Source organism: Poecilia reticulata, linkage group LG12, assembly GCF_000633615.1.
Source record: "Poecilia reticulata strain Guanapo linkage group LG12, Guppy_female_1.0+MT, whole genome shotgun sequence".
Lineage (NCBI taxonomy): Eukaryota > Metazoa > Chordata > Actinopteri > Cyprinodontiformes > Poeciliidae > Poecilia > Poecilia reticulata.
The window spans coordinates 6,391,845-6,415,722 of record NC_024342.1 but is presented as its reverse complement, the minus strand read 5'-3'; the positions used below and the strand labels follow the sequence as shown (position 1 = coordinate 6,415,722).

At 39.4% G+C, this 23,878-nt stretch overlaps 2 protein-coding genes and 1 long non-coding RNA gene across 5 annotated transcripts in view; 1 reads left to right on the top strand and 2 right to left on the bottom strand.

The window, feature by feature from the left end:
- Positions 1 to 675: 675 nt before the first annotated feature.
- LOC103473367 (uncharacterized) lies at positions 676 to 5,931 on the bottom strand. Its single transcript, XR_535011.2, has 3 exons — positions 5,599 to 5,931; positions 968 to 1,022; positions 676 to 862 (listed from the first exon to the last, which is right to left on the bottom strand). It is a non-coding gene; the product is annotated as an uncharacterized LOC103473367 (long non-coding RNA).
- Positions 5,932 to 10,566: 4,635 nt separating this feature from the next.
- ankra2 (ankyrin repeat, family A (RFXANK-like), 2) lies at positions 10,567 to 14,307 on the top strand. Its single transcript, XM_008423544.2, has 9 exons — positions 10,567 to 10,751; positions 10,957 to 11,276; positions 11,369 to 11,527; positions 11,622 to 11,687; positions 12,239 to 12,336; positions 12,426 to 12,551; positions 12,691 to 12,757; positions 12,842 to 12,922; positions 13,686 to 14,307. The coding sequence occupies exons 2-9, from the start codon at positions 10,976 to 10,978 to the stop codon at positions 13,739 to 13,741; spliced, it is 954 nt and encodes a 317-aa protein (XP_008421766.1). The 5' UTR covers positions 10,567 to 10,751; positions 10,957 to 10,975; the 3' UTR covers positions 13,742 to 14,307.
- A 3,450-nt stretch (positions 14,308 to 17,757) lies between these two features.
- btf3 (basic transcription factor 3) overlaps positions 17,758 to 23,878 on the bottom strand; it is a 23,511-nt gene continuing 17,390 nt past the window's right edge. Inside the window, exons 1-6 of one of the 3 annotated variants that reach the window (XM_008423542.2) lie at positions 21,833 to 21,927; positions 19,929 to 19,997; positions 19,527 to 19,640; positions 19,259 to 19,460; positions 19,100 to 19,156; positions 17,758 to 18,264 (exon numbers count right to left, since the gene is read on the bottom strand). In XM_008423542.2, the coding sequence (XP_008421764.1) occupies positions 18,218 to 18,264; positions 19,100 to 19,156; positions 19,259 to 19,460; positions 19,527 to 19,640; positions 19,929 to 19,997 (489 nt within the window). In that variant the 5' untranslated portion in view covers positions 21,833 to 21,927 and the 3' untranslated portion in view covers positions 17,758 to 18,217. Of the gene's footprint in view, positions 18,265 to 19,099; positions 19,157 to 19,258; positions 19,461 to 19,526; positions 19,641 to 19,928; positions 19,998 to 21,769; positions 21,928 to 23,878 lie in introns of those variants that run through there. The other 2 variants (XM_008423543.2, XM_008423541.1) reach the window with 2 other exon arrangements.

Here is a 23,878-nt window from a genome sequence, read left to right as displayed (position 1 = left end):
CAAGTATCTGCAACTGGCCTGACACCATGTTACATCTGTGAAGGTGCCCCATAAAACTTTACCAGGCGTGTAACAATTGAGGCCTTTATACAGCGACGGCGCGCCGCAGCTTGTCTGCACAAAGCCGGCCATTGAAATCTGGATCTCATTCAGCAGCCGGAGTCGCTCCTGTTGAGCCGTGTGACCTTCCAGGTTGGAGACGCCACTTCCTCCAACCGGAGAGGCACTGGAAGCCATAATGATTCACATGCCTGGCTTTCAGACCTTGTTGAGTCTAGGCATAGGGTTTTTTTGCTAGAGGGGGGTAGGGGGAGGCCATCGTCTCTCCACCCAACACCACCTTTTTTTTTTTTTGCCTCCTGAAAGCGGTGACACAGCAAAACAAGCAGACACTCTGCTAACAAAAAAATCTGGCATCGTTTCAACGACTGGCCCACCCACGTTTCCACACTCACACAAGGGCACGGGAGCACCCGGGCGAGAGAGAGGAAGAGAGAGACAGCAGATTTGGAAGACTGAAGGGGAAAAAGAAGGTAAATTGAAGAAATAAAAGTATTACACGAAGGAAAAACTTTGTCCCACAATTAACCAGACACACCCAACTGTTAATGTACATCCTGTATATCTTTTCACCACTTAAAACCTAAGTGGAGTTGTCTTTAAAGAGCCAAAATCCCACTCTGACGAGTTTATTCCTGCACCGTGGCCTTCGTGTTTAGGAGAAGTCATGCTTTTAGAGGTTATGTTCATTCGGTGAACAGCTTGTTAAAGGTCTGGCTTCCCTTGGGACTAAAATGTTCCTGGCTTGGGTTTCATCAGCGACACAAGTCTCAGCAGTCAACCAGTGCTTGGAAGGCTAGTTCTTTGGGGACAAAAAAATAGCTCAAAACTACTAATAAATAAATAAAAATCATCCAGCAGACTTGCACAACATGTCAAAATAAAAACTAATTGTGCAGTTACTTACATATAAAGGAACCTCTTGTCTGTTCACCTCCATTTTCCACCCATCCACCAAATACCTGCAGATGAAAGAGTCAAGTTAATCTAATGTTAAGTTAATAATAACATCAGAAACCACAAAGCTGTGGGTGGCCTGGACCCGGTCTAATCTATAACCCATGTTTTCTTCAGACCGCACTCATTTGTTCTTAGTTGTCTGGAGGTTTTTTTTTGTCAAGAAGCATGAAAAGAAGAAATAATTATACCCCTCTGCGACAAATTTATTCTTGGTGTTTGATATTTTGAACATTTAATGGTTATAAGCAAATCAGAAATGGAGGCAAAAGGGATAATTCTGCTTGAGCTGCTGCAGTGAAAGAGAACAAAGCTACTTTTGAAAGATCTTGTAAAAATTAGATTAGCATGATCCTGGGTTACTTTTATGATATCCAGCAATTTTTATGAGAAATTCTATGTTGCTCTGACAAAGATTTTTTGCAAGATCCCAGATTACTTTCAGCTAGTTTCTGCAAATATGTTTTTTTCTTACCTCTTCCTATTACTTACATGTTTCCAGTGTTTCCTGTCCGTGGTCTGAAGCTACGCGTTTGCAAATAAAACAACATCTCGCTAAGGTAACTCGGAATACTGCGAAATGTTTTCTGCTACCCTAAATGTCACATAACTGGAGGAGATTCTCCTTGAATTACTGCAAAGGAATCTCAACCTGAACCTTGTACAACTTTTGCAATATCTCAAAAATTAACTCAGCATTATGTAGAAAAAAAAAAGAATATGTTAACACTAAAATCCTAATTTGAGGCTTTTCTAATATCATGCAGCTCTTTTTTTTATTTAAAGATTGTCGTGTTCAAAATATAGAAATAGATAGTAGCTTAAAAAAGTCATACTGACGTAAAAGTGAAGCACCTCTTAATTTTTTTTTTTTTAATTTTGTGAATGCATGAAGTTGACATCCAACACTTGAGCCTGTAGAGCTGATGCTACAGCGGCTACACTGTCTATCTGCTCTGACATGGTGAGTAGAGCTGCATCTTCTGCTCAGATGTAGTCAGCCATGATATCCTCAATTGAGCATTTGGCTGCATACTAACACTTACCAACAGTTTGATCATAGGGATAGACAGGTTTTTCTTTGTTTTTACTTGTTTTTACTTTACTATGCTAGGCTAATAATGACAAAGACGAAGCAACATTCTCCTGTTGCTGTCAAGCTGCTTACATACGCGTCTAGAGTTGTTTTGTGTTATATAGTTATGAAGATTTTTTCTTTTCTTTTAAAGTAATCTTACAGCTGACGTTGTGTCCCAGACTCTCTTTTTCATTAGCTGTTGTAACACACATTGTTTATTGGCAACTCTGTTGTTTATTTTTAAGATGTTATGAGGAACAATTGCGAAACCTTGCAAATGCTGCAGAGTACGTTGCTAAGTAACCAAAGAGTGAGTTAGTTAAGGCCACCCACCTCGTTTTTAGCTGGCCGTGAGAGATCAGCTAAAGTCTTTCCTCTGCCTACATACCCCAGAATACTGCGCAGTTCAGTGAAATTATTGAACATTCTTTCAGACGAATTATCTATTAATATTGATCATATGTCTTTATATGCTTTAAGACAAAACTAGTTTGCAAGTAACTTTTCAACAATATATAGGACCTTGTTTTTAGTCAAAATTGTCTTAAAATTGGTTAAAAAGTACTAGTTCCATTGGCAGATTATTTCTATTATTATAAGACATTTTTTCCATGTTATAAGTGAAATAATCTGCCAGTTGAACTAGTAAATTTTCATCAATATTAAGGAATTATTGAACTAAAACAAGCAACTATTTTTTTTGTCATTGAAAAGTTATTTGTAAGTTAGTTTTGTCTGATTTCAAGCGCACTAAGACAAAAATACTTCTCCATCCATATTTTGGGAGTTGCGATTCCCTTTGAGTGTTTTTTTTAATGCATCTAAACCTGGAAGGGCTGGGAAATAACACCCTAGAGCACTAAGGTTCCTACCAGGTTTGCACACTATAAAGTAACCAAGACACGTACAGCATTTTCAGGAGAAGATACCACAGGCAAGGGTGTCTCCGATTTTAATATATCAGTCAACAGGTGAGTCAACATTTCATATTGTAGTGTAAACATTGGTGCGGGTTGACAGGCTCCACCCCGTCAAGTCAACAAATGCGAACACTCCGTTTCGCTTTCCTTTACAAAAGCTTTAAAAATAAAAGGGCATGACCCGAAAGCACCCGTTCAAACAATGAAGAGCCGCCTGGCTCTGATCTTATGGAGTTTGCCAACAATTATCGTGATGTCTAACCGTCAGACGATCAGATAACCAAACCAAGACAAAAAAACAAAATAAATCACCTTGGGAAGAGGATGAGTTGCAAAGACAATTCTTTGTGTTTGTCATTGTCCTGGCCCTGAGTTTACAGTGACTCAGAAACCTGAGCTGGCTTAGGGCCATGCTCCCCCCGGAACCCAGCGTGGGAAAAGAGATTACAAGCACCAGAAGATTGCACGCTGTCAAAAGGCATTCAGTGAGCGTCTTTGACAGCTAAGAATGCTATGCAAATGTTCTCAGATGTAAGCGAGTACGCCCTGCACTTTCTTGTCAGGTGAAGCGGGATTGGATTATGTAATTCCTCTCACATGGCAAGCTGCCACACTGCATGAAAAGAAGTAGCTTTAAACTAGCTCCCTGATGCAATTACACCTTAATGTGCTGCGCATTTCACACGCAAGGAGGAGACTAACACGGCGCTAATGATCGCTAACATGATCATTAAGAAGAAATGATGCAAATGTATCAGGAGTTTTCCTCCCGGTTAACTGTAATGCATTCGTCATATTCAATGCTGGAAACAGATTTTGGCTTCACTTCAGAATGTAAACAACCAATGACAGATGCTATTTTAAAGATGCTATCCACTAATGTATTTTTCTCCCACTAGCAAATCTAGTTACCACTCAAACACTAACTATGTTTGGATTTCTAATGTAGGATTTCACTGAAGGCATTTGGAGTTAAGAGGAAAACTGCAAACTCTGCTTAGTTTACAGTTTGGTCGATGACATCACAAGTTGCACAAGAACCGAGCTTGATCAGCTGGCAATGATGAAGATTGTGACAGATAAGTGACTCTTTGCAGATTTTGAGAGAAATCTGGATTGCATTAGCATTGTCGCCGATTGACAACTCAGTGTCTGCGACGGAGTTTGAATTGGGTGGCTCCCAAGCCGAGATGGATACTGCTGCTGAAGCAAACTGCGACAAGTACAGTGACAGTTTCCTATTTGAAGCTTTCCCTATGATTGGTATTCCCGTGTATTTGAAATTCATAAATGCATTTTTGAATTTCATGTTGCGTCATCATCACTCTTACGTGATTTGTCAGTACAAAGGAAATGAGTGCATTTGGATCTCATATTACTTGAGTTCATTAATTGTGGAGTATTAGACTTTTTTGTCTCATTTCTTTCCTGTGATGTTGACTAGAAAGATGGAAATGGCATAAAATGTCCTACAGGTACAAACTGCAAAAACACAACATCTTAAAAGTATTTTTGTCTAGTTTCTAGTGCAAATATTTCATTGCACTTAAAATAAACTAGCATACAACTAACTTGCCAGCAAGATATTGAAGGTTTTTTTTTTGTTTTCAAGATAGATAAGTTTGTTTTGAGTAAATAATTTAATATAAAAATTACTTATTTCACTAATATATTTTCCCATGTTAAAGTGAAATTATCTACAAGCCTAACTAGTGCTTTTTCAATATTTATATTCAAGAATTATTCACTTAAAACAAGCTTATTTGTCTTGCTAAAAAGTTACTTTTGAGATTTGAATATGTGAGAACACTGAAGAAATTTCAGAAAGATTTGACAAAAACAGAGCACTGTTTGTTAAAAATACCAGGACAGACTGGAAGGGAACTTAAATAAAATTTTTTTTAAAAGTGCTTCTTGTGATGTCACTAGTCTAAATGCATTCAAAGCAGAACTAGCACGGATTGTTTTTGTCAGAGTCCTTGTTTAAAACACCGATTATAGTGAAATCCAGAAATGTAAACTGGTACTTCATTACCCAACTGGGTTTTATTGCCAGTGCTCAACTAAAATACAAACCAATGGATAATAACTTTAAAACTGCTTCACGTAGCAAAACAAACAAACAAAAAAACTGACCATAAACAGGTCAGTTCAAGACACTATCCCTAAAGTCTGATTGAGTTTTACAGAAAAATACGGATCGAAGCTTCAAAACATCGTCAAACAAAGAAGCCTGTGGAACATCATCAGCATCGAGGCTTATTCATTTGGAACAATAAAGCGACTTATGCTGAAAGCCACTCATGCAACCTCCCAAATGCACGCGAACAAGCAAATGATGTGTGCAGGATCACAACAAAGAGTGGCTTGTGAGAGAAGCAACTCAAGCTCCGCTTCTTACCTGTGAACGCACCGGTCTAAACAGATCAATTAAACAAACGCACGCGAGCTAGTTCATTAATATTAAAGCAGCACGAGGAAAAAAAAAGCGAAGCTATCTAAAAAGCTGTTTAAAGCACCGTTTTGTTGTGTTTTTTGTTGTTGTTTTTTTTCCTGCATGAGAATGACTCAGTCTGCCATTACCTGCTGTCGTCTCCGCTGTCGTCTGTCGCAGAACTTTCTGTTAATTCAGTCTCGTTTCGGCTCTCCGTACATTCCCGCAACTCTCACGCCCTCATTCCGCACCAGTTGCTTCGGTTTCATCCGCGGTTTTTTTCTTCTTCTTCTTCTTCTTTCTTTCTTTCTTTCTGTACTGAGGGGAAAAAAAACTAAAGTCAGCACGAGGAGTTAATGTCTGCAGGTGTCGCCGTGCAGGGTTTACTGCTTCCAGGCTGCTCTCCTGTGGTCCAGCCCCCTGCCTCTCTCTCCGTCAGTCACCGGCTGCAGCAGGAGGACAGAGGAGAGAGACAGGACGAATCCCACGGCCCCGTCACATGACGTCTATTATTCATTTGTACTTTGCCTACTACGTCTGGTCTTACATAAAGCATTTTTTGTTATCTTATTAACATTTTTAGGCAGTAAACAGTCAAATGTTATGTTTAGGATAGTAGGCATAACTACTGTACTTCTAGGAATAGTTTTGCTACACCATATTTCAATTACATACAATTTAAATTGAACCTAGTGGTCAAACAATACCATCGAGTTTAGTTTATTGTTCAGTTTGGTAAAAATAAATGTCTAAGGAAACCCAACAGAAGCAGAATGCATCAACTCACTGACTTCCTGAATTGTCATAGTTTCTCTGATGGATGATAATTGATTTTTTGTTGGTTTTTTTTTTTTTTACTTTTTTAAGCTTATTTTTATTCTGCTCTTTAAAATACCAAAATTTGCACATAACTTCATATTTCTGTCTATCCGCTGCTAATTAAATAAGATAATTATTAAATAGTTTTAAATAGCCTTTTTTTTACTACTTTCTTACTCCAGTCATTTTTGTCAGTTTCACTTCCACTAACTTTAAAAAATATTGGTATTATTACATTAAATAAAATTTTTTGTTACTTTAAACACCTCTAATATTGTTTTCATAACTGCCATATTGTAAATTTCAACTAATTAGAGACTGTTATGACATGACTCTTACCATTATTATTGCCTCTGTTTGTACACACTTGGTGTCCAACTAAATCCATGTTTCCTTTTGTAATTGGATTGTCATAAACCCACAGAAATAACTTAAACAAGGTAAAATTCTTTTACCTCTTTTATATATATATGAATGATCAATTTGACTTACACAATCAAAACAGATAAGCTGAAATTAAAATTTGGTTTAATTTTACTTTTTAAGTAAAATAGTGTCTGGCGTAAAATTACCGTCAAAGAGTGCAGAAAATTCTTATATTCTGACACTAGCTACATCTCCTTTTGTGCTAGCAAAGATAAACTTCACCCCGAGATATCACTGAGAGTGACATTATTTTAAAGCTTAATTTCACTATGTGGTTAAAAAATAAAAAAAATTAATACCTATTTTCCAGCAACAAATGTGGGCCAAAGAATGAGATATACCTTTGAAGAAACAATCATAGTATGCAATAGTCAAAGAATTTGATGTATGTCAAAAATGTATGCAAATGTTTTTGTTTCTCTGCAAATACATAAGACTGTTCACACTTTGCAATTGCATTTGCTACCTCATAACAAAGAGATCCCCTATAATCTTTTAAAAGCACACTGCAAACTATGGCTGTCACTGTAAGATTCAAATAAAATTCTCAAGCATACTTGAATGTTGTTCCGGCTTATCTGGAACCACGCAAGCTGATATCAAGAAGACTAAAAGCTATCACTGAATTAGAGGATGCTGCAGGCAGCAGCAAAAAAAAAAAAGAAAAAAAAAAAGAAAAACAGGTTTAGGGCGTACACACACAGACATTTTACTTCTGACTGACTTTGTTGTGGCAATAAAAAAAAAAGCCTTCTTCAAAAATCCTTCAAGCATTTGTTTCATAAAGTCAGACTTATGAGTCCGGGTGAGGCAGCAGCAGATTCTTCACATCTGAAGAAACTTTTAATTCAGCAGACGTGTTGAAAGACGACATCGGAACCGGTTTGGTCAGTGTAAACAAGCAAACACGAACAATGGCGCCATGATGCGGTAATACTCCCTGTCACACTACTGCGCCCTGGCACTTGAAAAACTGAAAAACGTTATCAGGATGTATTTCAGACAAGAGACGAGTGACATCACCTACTGTGAAAACCTGAAAGTAAGATTACTGGATAGACATATCCAGTATGTCTATCCAGTAAAGATTAAAGATTTGGTCCAGTACATAAAGCTTTTCTGAATCCGATTCATTTTTTACGTGCTAATAATTAGAGATTTTTCAAACCCTTGGAAGAGCTTGTGTTATGCCACACCAGCCTTCAGTGATGTCATTTGGCCAAAAAAAAGGGCAACACTTGTAACAACAAAAAAAGCATTATTGAAACACGGTGGTGGCAGCATCGCTGTGTGGGAGTTTGCTTGTTTTTGTTTTTCAAACAGGACTGGGGAGTGGAGGTTTGCAAAAGTCGACTAAAGATCTTTGCAATGCAGTGTCCCTTCATCATATCTGCAACGTTTGTGACCAATCACAAGTGAAGTGAATTTCAGTCATGCTGGTGTGGTGTTCAGGTACAGCAACAAATGTGGGCCAAAAGGATGAGATACACCTTTGAAGCAACAATCATAGTATGCAATAGTCAAAGAATTTGATGTATGTCAAAAATGTATGCAAATGTTTTTGCACACAAAATTTCAAATTTCTGACAAAATTTCAAATTACAAGCCAGCTCACTTTCCACATTTTGTCACGTTCTAACTACAAAATTCAACACAGTTTGTTTGGAATAAATACGAAACTTAAAGATTTGAAAAATGTTTTCTGCATTTGTATCCTAGCCTGTTTGAATCATTACTCTGATTAACATTTTTGCTGCAATTACAGTTCTTTTACTGTGTGATTCAACCAGATTTTCACATCTAGGGGTAAAACATTTTCCCAAATTTTCTACATTTCAATTAGATTAGATGGAGAAGGTCTGCTTAAATTGAATTTTAAGTCTTACCGCAGAATCACAATTATGAAGGAAGCAGGGGTACTTGGAGAGACTCTGCCAGTGCACCCGGAGACCATGCTAACAATTGTACTAATGTACACAGAGGAAATAGTGCCTCTTCTAACCCCTGTATTTCACTGCATTCAGTCAGTATTTTTGTATTTTATATTATAATGAACTGTTCTGGTATTTTGTTTAACCTGTTAATTTGTCAGAAACAGTATTAAAACCATCTTTCAGATCAGTGCACCAAATAAATCACCAGGCGTTTAGATTGGGCTTAACTTGTAAAATGTGGCTAAATGGTGAAGTTTCCTCTGCCGTGTTTGACTGTTGACATGAGGTGTTACTGTGTTTGGTTTTCACCAACCGTAGTGCTGCACTGTACTGTTTACCCAAACATCTATTCTTTGCTCCTATTTGTTCACAAGGACATTGTTTGAGATGTATTGTTACTTCACTCTGATCAAATTCCCAAGTATGTCCGTTGTTGCCGTATTCTTTTAAGAGAGAGGAGACCTCCTGATAATCAGTTTAAAAAGTTATTTATTTTGTGTTTTTCTGGCTATTTTATGATATTAACATTGCTTTATATAGTCTACAATGTGTTTTTTGGCTCTGTTCCTTGAAAATAACAGTTTTACTGGAGGAAATGTGTCATGAATCACTCCCCACTGCATTTTCATCCACCCACTAACCAACTCTGAATGTTTTGTTTGTCTTATTCTGTAAAAAGATTTCTTACAACACGCAGCTTAAAAATAGAGTCCTCAGAGACTGATAAGAGATGACAGTTTCTTTCTTCTTGATCATCTATGTTGTCTTTCTTGGTAGCATATTAACGCTTTTATGTCATCATAAGTTCAAAAAATACTTTTTTCTCTGTTATATGTATGGTTTCAAAACCACTAAGATATAGTTTTTAATTAGTTTTCTCCATACACGTAAAGCCGATATTCAATGATAAATTTAAGATAAATTCAATTTCAATTTCAAGGTAACATTGATTTTTACCTTGACATTGGCGCCATCTGTCGGTAGAATTGTAATTTCAACGGCATAAATTAGGTTAATTTTTGCAAAAATCTTCAGATAAAATAACTTTTTTTCCAGAAAATGTCTAACTTTAGCACTTCGCTCAGTATCTTGAATATTTCTTTTCTCACATTTGTCAAAGGAATTTAATAAAACAGGAAGATGCACCACAAATTGCAAATAATAAAAGTTTCATGTCAAAATAAACGGTCAAAATAGATACACACTGAGCTTGTGTATCTATTTTGGTGCCCCAAAATAGATACACAATAGATGGTGCCCCATATTTCAATCCTGTTTAAAATGAGATCTAAACTAAGGCCATGTACAGATTTGAGATTATTATTGGTGAACATTTGATTTTACTATCCATTTTCCATCCATCCATTTTCTTTCACCCTGGTCCCTTAGTGGGGTCGGGAGGGTTGCTGGTGCCCATCTCCAGCCAACGTTTCGGGCGAGAGGCGGGGTCACCCTGGACAAGTCGCCAGTCTGTCGCAGGGCAACACAGAGACACACAGGACACACAACCATGCACACACACACTCATACCTAGGGGCAATTTGGAGAGGCCAATTAACTTGACAGTCATGTTTTTGGACTGTGGGAGGAAACCGGAGTACCCGGAGAAAACCCACGCGTGCACAGGGAGAACATGCAAACTCCATGCAGAAAGACCCCAGGCCGGGAATCGAACCCAGAACCTTCTTGCTGCAAGGCAACAGCTCTACCAACTGCGCCACTGTGCAGCCCATTGATTTTACTATGTAATGTTTAATCTTTACAATATCAAACTTATCTGCAAATACTCTGGGATGTCATTTATAAAGTCCTGGGGGAAAAAATAATAGTTTTAAAATACAGTGTACGACCCGACGTGAATGCATCATCATACTAAACCGCGGCTGAGTGCACCTGTTGGATAGCCGAAAACACCGGAAGTCCAAGGAGAACCAAATAAGGGAGAGCACCCAGAATCAAAGTGCGCATGCGCATATTTATCAAAACATCGAAGCTGCAGCGATGATTTTATGACGATTTTCTAATTTAGCGTCATGTTGTATTTTTTTCGATTTAGCTACTCGGACGCTGGTAACATTTAAGCTTCAAGTCTGAACAACTGAACATGTTTTATTTTCCGAGAAGTAAGTATGACTAACAGAAAGCTGGAGCAACAATATGCTATAACATGCTAACAAATAGCTAACTGACAGTTCGGTTTGTGGGCATTTGGATGAATAAAATAAATCCTGTTTTAGTTTAATTCTTGTATTTTGGCACTCCTTGAGTTTAGTGAACTCAAGGACATATATAGCGCTGTGTTTCATTATTCTTATTGGTCCGCCTTAGCTGTGTGAAAGATAAGAGGATGGATAACGTTACCGTGGCAGCTGTAGCGGGGACAGCTGTCTGTCCCCTGGTCGCTGAGGACATGGAGGGGATCTGCGTGATGCCTGACCTGAGCTCCATAAAGACCGAGCAGTCGGTGGGTCCGATCCCCGACGAGCCAAGCCCTCAAAATGTGGCCATGGGCATCAAGTTCATCCTCCCCAACCGCTTTGACATGAATGTTTGCTCCAGATTTGTGAAGTCTCTCAACGAGGAGGACAGTAAGAACATTCAGGACCAGGTGAACTCTGACCTGGAAGTAGCTTCCGTTCTGTTTAAAGGTATGATCTGCCTTCTAAGTGGAAATTTGTTTCTTAAATGCACAAGAAGTCATTCTGTGTGTACACTAAAAGATCTCTTTTCTTCCTTTCAGCTGAGTGCAACATCCAAACCTCACCGTCGCCAGGTATACAAGTACGTCACGTTTACACGCCGTCCACCACCAAACATTTCTCCCCGATCAAACAGTCTACCACACTGACCAACAAACACCGTGGCAACGAGGTTTCCTCGACACCACTTTTGGTCCACTGTAAGTGCTGTTTTTTTTTTTGTTGTTGTTGCTTTTTTTACTTGCATCATTTAGTTGGAAGTGTAACACATTAAGTTTTCCTCTTATTTTCCAGCTTTATCCATTCATCAGCTGGCAGCCCAGGGAGAAATGGTGTTTTTGGCCAGTAGGATTGAACAAGGTGGGCAGTTCATCTTTGTTTTTAGAGCATGTATAGTTTTGTCTTTTAGTAAAAGCAATTTCTTGTCATTGTGTGTTCGTCAGGGCCCTGTTCTCTGTACCCTCTTTTTCTGCACTTACAGTTTTCCTTCTTTGCACAGTAGTGGACACAATTCCAAGACTGCTCACCCCAATACTATGACTACTGATGAAGTTTAGTTCTGTAAACAGGGATCATCTTGTAATCCCTTCATTTTTTATAACATTCAACACTGATTCTATCCAATAAATAGAGGGATATTTGTTACATCTTGTATGTTCTATAGGGGAAAAAACTTCAACATTGTCAGGCAGCCTTTAGCCAAAAATTGTCTTAACTTGTTGTAACTTTTCTAATATCACTTTTAATCCTTCTATAATGTGAACAAAACAATTTAAGACGTAAACACTACAATGGTTGCTAATTTAGACCTAATAATCATAAACTACAGAAAACGTATACCCACAGTTCCCTGTTCTTGTACCTCTGCCACCTCCAACAGATTTTAATCTCAGGCGTATTTCTTTGCACAGAGACCGTAATCAATCTCCAAGACGACGAAGGTTTCACCCCTCTGATGTGGGCTGCGGCGCACGGACAAATCGCCGTTGTCGAGTTTTTGCTGCAAAACGTACGGCGGAACAAAACGGAGCATGTAACGGTTATTGAATCGACTCTGAAAACATTCACTCTCTCTCTCTCTCTCTCGCTTGACTGCAGGGGGCCGACCCGAACCTGCTGGCCAAAGGGAGGGAAAGTGCGCTCTCTCTGGCCTGCAGTAAGGGATACACAGACATAGTGAAGATGCTCATCGACTGCGGAGTGGATGTCAATGAGTACGACTGGGTATGAGCTTGATTCATGTCCGCTGCATCCCATTGTGGTTGATGTGTTAACGTAGATCTGGTTGTGGAAAGTAACGATGTTGAACTCCCTTGGTCGCCCTCTGGGCGTCACTGTTTAAACATCAACTTATCGTCCTTAGAATGGAGGCGCCCCTCTGCTGTATGCTGTCCATGGCAACCATGTGCGCTGTGTTGAGATTCTGTTAGGTAAGGAAAATTCATCTGCAGGTAATAACTTTAAGAGGATAAATACCCGTCTGTTTTGTTTAATCCGACACTCGTGTTTTCTAGATAGCGGCGCCGATCCTACTGTAGAGTCGGATTCGGGATTCAACGCCATGGATATGGCCGTGGCTATGGGTCATCGAAACGGTGTGTGAGGAATAAACGTGTCTGATCGCTACGTTTAGCTCTAAATACAGCGCTGGGTAGAGGTTTACATGCTCATCAAAGACGTGAATAATTATCCAGGAAATGGCTTCAGTGATTTTTATAAACAATAATACAACTTGGAATTTAGTATAAATATTTTTCATCCTCTTAATTGTTTTTTTTTTTTTTTTCAGGCTAAAGTTGAAACCAGTTACATTTAAAAAAAACAAAAAAACATTTTTTTCCTATTGTCTAAATATAAATCAAATATTTTCTGAACTGATATCTTGAGATGTTGCGTCAATATTTCCTCATATTCTTCCTCCATGATGCCGTCTCATAAGGAGCATCAGCCACAAAAACCTCTCCCGCAACATGTAGCGATTGATATTTGAGCCAAGGACTTAAGTTTTGGTTTCTCCAAACCACAGAAATTATCTAAAAATGAAGGTCTGCCGCATTTGCAATCTGACTTTTAATTCTGTTTTTGGAGTGAAGTCTTCATCACAGAGTGGCCTCTCGGCTCTTGAAAAGACCGACTTTAAATCCTGCTGCTGATTGGTACATTTTTGCACCCAGACCACATCCATCAGTGGGACAGAACTCTTTCCTGAGCATAGAACCAACCATTGAAGATGCACATGCATCACCTGGCTGTTAAGCAAACCTTCAGTGTTACCGTTTCTGAGGGGTTTGTTTCTTTGGTCGTGTGGCGCCATCTACTGGTTCTACACTTGAAACAAATCCATGTTTGTGTGTTCAGTTCAACAGGTGATGGAGGCCCACCTACTGAAGCTACTGATGGGAATCAGAGAGTGAACTCCTGGAGAGGACAGACTCCTTGTGGGACGTTGCTTGGTGCTGGACAATCATGTAGCATGCCCTGGGTCACAGCCTTCGGGAATATTTTGATCTCTTGGGGAAAAAAAAAGATATTTACTTCGTGTCGTAAAATCTTATTTATTTAATCTTGTGCACACGGCAGCTTGTTTTCACTTCTAACCCTTTTCGAAGCAGTCATGCTCTGCACTTTAACGTAATCCTCTGGAGTTGTAAACGTAATCGGAGCACACCGAAGGACGTGGAAGTGAGCTGGAGACGAGTCGCAGACTACATGTGGTGTTTAAAATTAAGCAACTACGGGTTATTAGTTTTGTCACATCCTAATATATTATTACACCTTTTCCACCTGTTGTTAAACCTCCCGCTGACCTAAAAGAGGTAGAGTGGACCCCGTGTGAAGTTTTCCGATTTTAACTTTTTTTTTCCTGCGGTTTCGGGAACCGACGACCGTAACATCTGCCTCGCTTTCCCCGAATGTCGAGGTAGGACTGCCGGAGGGTTAAATAACTTTAACCATACTGGAATGGTTTTTAAAGTTGGAAGAAAAAAAAACAGTTGTTCATCGTCACGTCTGGTCTTCACAGCAAGCACATTTCAGAGGCACACTGAACCGTGAGAACATGAAGCTGGCAACATGTCGGTGAATTAACCGAATCTTTTTTTAAATTTTTTTTTATTTGAATGTATTGCGGGCCATTCCAGGGTCAGTTGTGTGTTTATGTACAGCCACGGTTAGATGTTCTGTAAAGACCGTACACTGCAAATCGACAGCCCTGTGTGGTATTTTGGTGCTTCTTTTGCAGTTTTGTATCAAATGGCTTGTGCATTGAAACAGTCGTAATTTTGCTGTCTGTCCAAACGTATTTGTTGGTTGTCTGTTTTAAAAAAAGTTCAATTTTTACCATGAAAAATAAAAGCCGTTTTAAGCTACAAAAAAAGAAAACTGAATGGCATGTGAGAAAATATATATTTTTAATCTAGATTTTCTTTTAGGCCACAGTGTGATGTGGTTTTGTGAAACTTAAATTACATAAAATCCCATTAGTTGTGGCAATTTACCAAATTGGTTGTGAGGGGAAATACAAAGGTGCCCTATAATTAGCACTTCATGTGAAGGACTCTGCAGTTATAAGTGCTCCATACTGAACAAACATCAAGTAACAAAGCAAACCAAGAAAAGAGTTTGAATTGAGTTAAAATAAAAATTCTATTTGTAATTAAAGCTAAATCATTAAATGACTTTTGAAGAAATGATTATTCAAAAGTTCATTACGTTAGTATGGAAAGAAATGTAAACCGTTACCATGGCTGATCATCCGGCTAACCACATCAAATCAGCTTTAATGGTCTTCATTTTGTCAAGACTGAGGGCTTCCATTTTAATCCAGAGCAGCATCACATAGCTGGATACCAGGATTCCTGCAGGTTTCACCAATTCAAATTTAAGACCTTTTAAGACTGAGAATGCATTGCGAGACATAATGACACACATGAACAAAAAAATATAGAAAAATAAAAATCATACTGGTTAGCAACAGAGGTGAGTAAATGGGCAAGACAAATACCATCCAGCCAACTGGCAATAGACCTGCTTTTATATTTGATGGCCGTCAGATTAGCAAGGATATATTAGCAGCTAGTTATCAATAAACAAACCTAATAAAAATTTCAATTAGGTGTATGGCCGCAACCACTTTGAGTCACAGTGAAGATGACTGCATGTGACTCAAAGAAACAGTAAAGTCTCAAGAAAACTACACATAATGAGATTAAAACGGCCTGCCACAACAAAATTCAAGACCCGCTGTTAACTTGATGTTAGGCCTGTCACAGTAACAAAACAGACGATAAATAGTCCCAGAAGTTATTACAATAAATAGAATTGTTTACAGACCACTTTCAAGTAACCTAATGGTAAAGACATAAAAGACCAGTTCTTAAAAATCAATAAACTTTAAATTCTAAAGAACATTTAACACAGAGACTGGAAGACAAAACAACAGAAACAAATACAATGAATTATGAAGTCTTTGTGAACAAAATTGTAAAAAAAAAAAAAAGAAGAGGTGGGCTAGTTGAGACTGAAGACATTTGTTAACCAATTTTTAATAGAGGGAAAGAAAAGAAAAACTATGAATCATGTAAAAGGAAGTTATTGAGCTTGTTTTATCATTTGGTTCTTTGAGTTGCTTATTGCAACAGGACAACTTGTTTTTCATTGAAGAAATTTTAAGGCCTTCATTTTTGCATACATTTTAATGCTAACCCTTTAAGCTGGCATTAAACAATACAATATAAAGGTGCTTCTCAAAAAATTTGCATATTGTGATAAAGTTCATTATTTTCCATAATGTAATGATAAAAATTAATCTGTCATATATTTTAGATTCATTGTACACCGACTGAAATATTTCAGGTCTTTTATTGTTTTAATACTGATGATTTTGTCATACAGCTCATGAAAACCCAAAATCCCTGTCTCAAAAAATTAGCATATCATGAAAAGGCTCTCTGAACGAGCAATGAACCTCATCATCTGAATCAACAAAGTAACTCTAAACACCTGCAAAAGATTCCTGARGYTTTTAAAAACTCCCAGCCTGGTTCATTACTCAAAACCGCAATCATGGGTAAGACTGGTGACCTGACTGCTGTCCAGAAGGCCATCATTGACACCCTCAAGCAAGAGGGTAAGACACAGAAAGACATTTCTAAACAAATAGGCTGTTCCCAGAGTGCTGTATCAAGGCACCTCAGTGGGAAAGAAAAAGTGTGGCAGAAAACGCTGCACAATGAGAAGATGTGACCGGACCTCTGAGGAAAATGGTGGAGAAGGACCGATTCCGGACCTTGGGGGACCTGAGGAAGCAGTGGACTGAGTCTGGAGTAGAAACATCCAGAGCCACCGTGCACAGGYGTGTGCAGGAAATGGGCTACAGGTGCTGGTCAAGACACTTTTGAACCAGAAACAGCGGCAGAAGCGTCTGACCTGGGCTACAGAGAAGCAGCACTGGACTGTTGCTCAGTGGTCCAAAGTACTTTTTCGGATGAAAGCAAATTTTGCATGTCATTCGGAAATCAAGGTGCCAGAGTCTGGAGGAAGACTGGGGAGAAGGAAATGCCAGAAGTCCAGTGTCAAGTACCCACAGTCAGTGAGGGTCTGGGTTGCCATGTCAGCTGCTGGTGTTGGTCCASTGTGTTTTATCAAGGGCAGGGTCAATGCAGCAGCTATTAGGAGATTTTGGAGCACTTCATGCTTCCATCTGCTGAAAAGCTTTATGAAGATGAAGATTTCATTTTTCAACACAATCTGGCACCTGCTCACAGAGCCAAAACCACTGGTATTACTGACCATGGTGTTACTGTGCTCAACTGGCCTGCCAACTCTCCTGACCTGAACCCCATAGAGAATCTGTGGGATATTGTGAAGAGAAAGTTGAGAGACCAAGACCCAAAACTCTGGATGAGCTTAAGGCTATCGAAGCATCATGGCCTCCATAACACCTCAGCAGAGCCACAGGCTGATTGCCTCCATGCCGCATTGGAGGCTGCAAAAGGATTCCTGACCAAGTATTGAGTGCATAACTGTACATAGTTATTTGAAGGTTGACATTTTTGGTATTAAAACACATTTCTTTTATTGGTCGGATGAAATATGCTAATTTTTTGAGACAGGGATTTTGGGTTTTCATGAGCTGTWTGCCAAAATCATCAGTRTTAAAACAATAMAAGACCTGAAATATTTCAGTTGGTGTGCAATGAATCTAAAATATGTGACAGTTTAATTTTTATCATTACATTATGGAAAATAATGAACTTTATCACAATATGCTAATGTTTTGAGAATGACCTGTATTACAATTAAGAGTACAAGAGAAGCATGAGGGTGAAAGTCAGATATTTGGTGAAAAGTGCCAAACATATCTGATGAAAAGATGTTTTGAAGCATTTTATCATCCACACTTAGAAAAAAAAAAAAAACAGACGCATTGTTCCATTTAGTGACAGTAGCAAAGGTTTATTCCAGATATGGTGATTTTAGCGAGGCCACAGTTCAGTAACAGAGGAAACGGATGTACAGCCGGGGGGCATCGGACACACAATCTTACTGTAACTGGACATTAAGTCCACATGAGCACGACAAGCATATGGAGAGCCTGGTGGCAAAGAGGTGGACTGAGAAATAAACACACCTGAACACCGAAATACTGTGACCCCGGTTTCCAAACGGAGTAATACTCTACAAAACGACTCAAAAGAAATGATTGAAGAGTGTGGCGGTAATTAATTGAAGTGTTGCGGTTTTTACAGAAGGCTCAACGCCGACACGATGTCTCAACTTGCTCAGGTGTTTTGACTGTCAACTCTCCGCTTCTTCCATGCGAAACAACATCTCGTGCCCCCTCCGCCCCACACGTGGTCCTGTTGAGTTCTGCCGTCTCCCGTCTCCCCCTAGTTGGCCTCATCCTTAGACGCTTCGTCGAAATTCTCCACCAGATCTGAAACGACACAAACGTGGAGGTCTGACCTGTCTGACCGGGTGAGAAAGTCGCATCCGAGCTTTCAAAACGCTTCCAGGAAGAGTGAGTTCATCTGAAACCTGATTCCTCACTCACACAGACTTGCAATGTGCTCGACATACGATGCCTTATGAAAGCATTCACACAATTTACCTTTATTTCGTCACAATAAAAACCTCAAACTTCACTGCATTTCAGATGAGGCCGACACAAAGTGGCGCACAAATTTGTCAAGAAGGAAAAATGATGCTAGTTTTTTTTTTTTTAAGTCAAAGAATCAACTTACAGCAATATAAAAGCCATGCTATGAAAATAAGTTTGTCGACAAAAAACAGTCGCAGTACAAATTATGGAAAAGCACTTCAAGAAGTTGGCTTCTCCCTCCTCTGTGAGAACCACCATGTCCAAGTCTCAGAGGGTCAAAGGTTAAAATGGGAACAATTTTTAAAAACGTTTGGGCAAACAGCAGGAGAACAAAAGGAAACCCAACTCCATCAACAACGTGGTGGCGAGGGTAGTTAACCCCTGTGCCATCACACGCCTCGACAGCGCAGCGGCTGCGTAATCGTTTGTTGCGTTAGCGAGGACCTGAGAAGTCCTGGGAAAAGCGGGGATCGAGCTAATGACAACCTCATGTGTTTGGGTAAAACTTTCTCGGCAAAGAAAAGCAAATAAAGCCGAACATCGTCAAAAGACAGCGATGCATCCTAGGAAGGAAAAACCTGCGGCATTTTATTTATTTAAGCCAGAGGAGGAACATCTTGATGCAATGATCCCACTGCGGGAAGATTCCCCCAGATGTCGAACCCCTTACCTGGAACGTCGTCGTCCTCTTCTTCTACTGCTGCGATTGGCGCTTTTCCATCTCCAGCTGGAAGCAGAGGAAGTAATCAAAGTTACCTCATCAGCAACGAGACCGGAAAAGCGTGGCGTAGCTACAGAATCTGCGACGGCGTGGGGGGGGGTCACGGACCCTGTTTGGGGAGAGCCTCGGCGAGTCTCCGCAGGCTCGTCAGACTGTCGGCTCCCAGCTGGTTGAGGATGCCGGGCAACATCTCGGTCAGCTGCTTGGTCTCGGCGTGGCCAGTGATGGTGAAGGTGTTGGCGGCGAGGGAGGCTTGCACTTTGGGGTTGTTGAAGTGGATCACCGTGCCCTGGTTCGTGAACATGTTCACCTGGAACGAGATGCTGAGGTGTTACCGAAGGAGACGGGCGCGTGCTCCGCCCTGCGCGGCGCCTACCTCTTCGATGCCGGAGATGTTGTTGACGCCGAGCTTCTTTAGGGAGAACTGGAGCTTCTTGTCGTCGGCGGTCGCTGTTCTGTGTACAACCTTCTTCTTTCTGCGGGCGCTTCCCTGTGGGAGAGAGGACAGGGAGGACGCATCTCTGTTAAGATCTTGGACGTGACATGGAAGTAGTATTTACACCGTTGTGCATTTAAGCAACCATGACAACACACAAGAAGTCGTTAACTTCACACTGGAGAAATATTGGCCCTATCCATCTTATGGAATTAATTGCAATTAATTCATGAACATTTGTTGTTTCTGAAATATTCAGGTGAAGCAAAAATCAAAAATAGAAGGAGCCTTTAAAAAGCAGCAGAGAGAACCGAAAGGCTTCGTGTAACGCCAAGACTATACCTTTCCACCGATGCGGACTTGCGCTTGTAGTTTAGCGAGTTTTTCTTGATTCATTATTGCTTCTTTCATCTGCAAATGAACAGATTGATATTTTATAACACAGTGGTAGTGCTGCAGTTATTTACAGACAAATCTAAGATATACTAACATGGGACAACATGATGCAGAAATCTCAAGCGCACAGACACCATGCAGGTAAAGACATCACACTGTCAACTCAAACATTTAATTAGATTAGAAACATTAGAAGTTAGTGAAGGTTTTAATATTGAAATTAACTTACGTGAACGACATTTTTGACTTTTGCCAACAAGAAATAAGAACATAAGCGTAGCAGAGAGGAAATGATTCTCTCAGACACAGTAGAAGTAAATAAAGCCAACTTTATGTTAAGAACTTATTTCTATAAATTTTTATTAATTATGTGGTTTCTGGGAAAAAAAGAGTAAATAATACAAATACTTTATCATAACAGCCAAATTTATAAGGGATTTGTTCAGTGTGCTGCAGAACAATACAACTAGGAAATGTTGAGATTTAACATATTTACAAGTAATTTGGTTATTTTCTCATGACAAAAATGGATAAATCTGACTTAATGAGCTTTTGACAATACTTACTTTTGAATAAGATTTTTTTACTTACAGATTTCTGACTTAATATCAGCGATCTTCCTACTTTGAAATTTTGCGATTAATTGCACATATTTACAAGGAAATAATTTTTAGAGTTTTTTTTGTTTGTAGCAGAAAACTGTTTAGTATCAACTTGGTATAACATATGAAACAATTTCCTTAAGATGATAAAACTAGTGACAACTCTGACTTCAAGAAGGAAAAAAATAAATCAACAAGATTGGAAATTATGGAAGAAACGCAAACCTCAAGAAACATAAATTTTTAAAGATATAGAAATAGGCATTGGGAATCTTAATAGGACACTAGAAAGCAAAACTCCAACATTGTTCAAATCTTCTATAAGCAATCTACAAAATACTAAAGTACTATTATTACAAAGATCACAGATTCAAACATTGTTCAGGCAGAAAAAAGACAACTTTGAATGACTGATCCCAGAAATGTATCTGGGAGAATGTAGAATCTGACCATTGAAATCAGATGCAATTTATTTTTACACCACTTCCCCCACAAGTCATTTAAGAAACAACACGGGTAAAATAAACAAACCCTAGCTTAAACAAATTTGAAAAAAATAAAATAAAATAAAATCAGGCTATTCAGGTTTGACTTGCCAAATCCCATGAAAAAAAAATCACTTAATACTAACTGTAACCAAAATTTAAACGGAGCTTTCTGCAAAGTGCGACCTGATTGGACAAAAAAATAAAAAAAAAGGAACAATGTCACGCATATAAACACACATGCGCACGGAGCAGCATTGTCAGTGTGGGTGTGGTAATACTGCAAATGCTGAAGATAACAGGTTAAAACCATATTGAACGAACCGCCGGTGAGCATTGCACGACAAAAAAACAAAATTACTCAATCCGCAGGACGACTGCTACAAAACTCGAGCCATTTTCCTTATTTCTGGGAGGTACTGTGAACGAGCGAAGCCAAGCAAATAACAATGAAATATTATTAGTCGAACTAAATAAGCCAGCAACACGTTATCCAACGTCAAAAGCAAGTTTAGTTAACCTGCTTTCAACCTAAATGAGTTTTTTTTATAGCTTTTTTTGCGAGGAAGCTGGAGGCTAACTTTGCCTAGCTTAACTACTAGCAGTACGGCCTGTCACACCGCCACACAGATCCGTGAGTAAGATTAGCTTCACACCGCGGCGGATATCAGCCATCCGGTCGGGAAAGGCTTTCGTTTACCTCTGGCCGTCTGATCAGGGGATAACAGTGCGGAGAAGAAAGTATTTAAAGCTCCTCACTGACCTGTAAACTAACAGCAGACACATGCGGGGAGCAAGATGGAAGCGAGAGAGGAGGGAGGACGTGACGTCAGACAAAGAAGCGTAATTGGGTTTTTTCTGCCCTGAGTTTAGTTCTGCAGGTTGCAGGCGATGCTCGCTCCGTATGAAAGTTTCTGTAAAACTTTCCTTAAGTCCCTTAAGTTAAATTTAAATCAATTAGTAGGTGTATAAAAACAGTTATCGTACGTACACGTAACAGTTACAGTTTGACATCTGTTGGTCGATGTGATTGCTCATTTTTACATTAACATAAACATGTACACATACAAACATTGGCAGCATGTTTGATTAATGCTATGAATTATTAGTTATGACCCAACAAATAACAGAAACAGATTTCACAAAGACACAGCTTACTAAAACAGCTACAGGACTTTCAATAGATTAAGATAAGATTAAATACAATACTAAAGAAAACTAGCGTATGTTTCTACGCTCCTTCGTGGGGGGGTGCCGATTTATGTTTTCGCATCCACCTGAATAATGTGTAGTTGCGCCCCTGCCCATGGCACTTCAACAATATTATTTTACCYTTTATCTGGAAATRGTGTCTGTTTATTCTTGCCATACTGTCCTCTGTATTAATTATTGCTCGAAAGGTCTTGCCATACCAGTTTATTCCTCCGTATTTACTTTAGTTTCTTAGTTTATTCTTGCATTTTGTTCTTCATTCATTTCCATTTAGTTTCATTTGATTAGTATTATCCTCTCTCGGTTTATTGCTATGTCCACTTTAGTTTCTTTACTGTTGCTAGATTTATTTTATCGTTTATTGACGCTCAGTAATTTTCACTCATCACCTGCTGCGCCTCCTAATAGTCATGCGTTTCATATCATGTGTTGATTTTTCACTGTTCAGCGTCGGATTCTGTTTTTATGCCATAATTCACATCCAGTTCGTCGCTCCGTTTTGCCCGCTTCTCATGTTTCAGAATTTTGCGCAATGTGCGCATCGATTTTTTTTTGTTTAACTCCCTAAGGTGCAGGGCGGTCAGGAAACATATCGATGGGGAAAAGGCAGACCGACATAAACCTTTTAAAACAACGGAAACAATTTCGGTATTCTGATTATTGAAATTTAAAAGTGCTGTGGTACCGTTGTTTTATCACACCCGTTTCATACCGGACCAAGCTCCGGTGTTAACGCTATAAAATGAACGCTCTCTATCGAGGTATCACCCATGGAGGGATTTCTTTATTTAAATGGGTTCATTTTTCAGAGGGATACAAAGTCAGGGTATCGTGATTTTAGTAATTACATGTTTATAAGAGCGATTTTCTGTTGTCCTTCCATGGAAGTGGGCAGCTTTCAAACGGACAATAAAACACTTTTTAATATAAGTTGCTGCTTTGACATGATCACAGAACTGCCTAAACATATGTACAAAAATACCAGGCAAAGTGAATCACAGCAACGTCATCAGCCGGTGTAACGCTGAACTGATGCGGAGCGGAGCTCCGCCATGAAGCTACAAACACTGAATAGAAGAGCTGCCATCGATACAGTTGCAGCCAGGAATGATTTAATGTTACACATACAGTTTTACCAAGTTGCTCAAAGTCTAAACTGGTATTGTTGTGGATTTAAGATGTAAAGTTTACCTTCGACCAAACGCCCCCCAAAGGCATCCCAGCGGCCCCCTTTTGTAAAAATGTCCGCCAGCGCCCCCTGCCGTCCTCTGAACGCCCCCGGTACCGCCCACGTTGAGAACCGTGTAACGCTTCAGGTTGTGTTTAAGGGAGGAGAGGAGGCGGTAGACTCGACTGGACGGTTAGAAACTCACAACTTCACTGGTACTGAGAATTCCACAGTGTTGTCCTTTAATAAGACGCTCTTCACCAACCTTACAAGCCCGGTTGAACGGCTGCTATACATTCACACATGAAATAAGCAGAGTTCAAAGCAACCCATAACGTCACTAACATAAGAGAGTTATATGTCCGTCTCAGTCCAGGTATTGTAACAATTTGTAACGACTGTTACAGTATCCAACTGTAGCAGGTTTCT

What these genes read in the sequence shown, in the direction of transcription:
- ankra2 (XM_008423544.2), top strand. Translation starts at nt 10,976, where the DNA reads ATGGATAACGTTACCGTGGCAGCTGTAGCGGGGACAGCTGTCTGTCCC. An exon ending in TCGAGTTTTTGCTGCAAAAC is followed by an intron (nt 12,337 to 12,425) that starts GTACGGCGGAAC and finishes GCTTGACTGCAG; the next exon opens with GGGGCCGACCCGAACCTGCT. An exon ending in CTGTGTTGAGATTCTGTTAG is followed by an intron (nt 12,758 to 12,841) that starts GTAAGGAAAATT and finishes CGTGTTTTCTAG; the next exon opens with ATAGCGGCGCCGATCCTACT.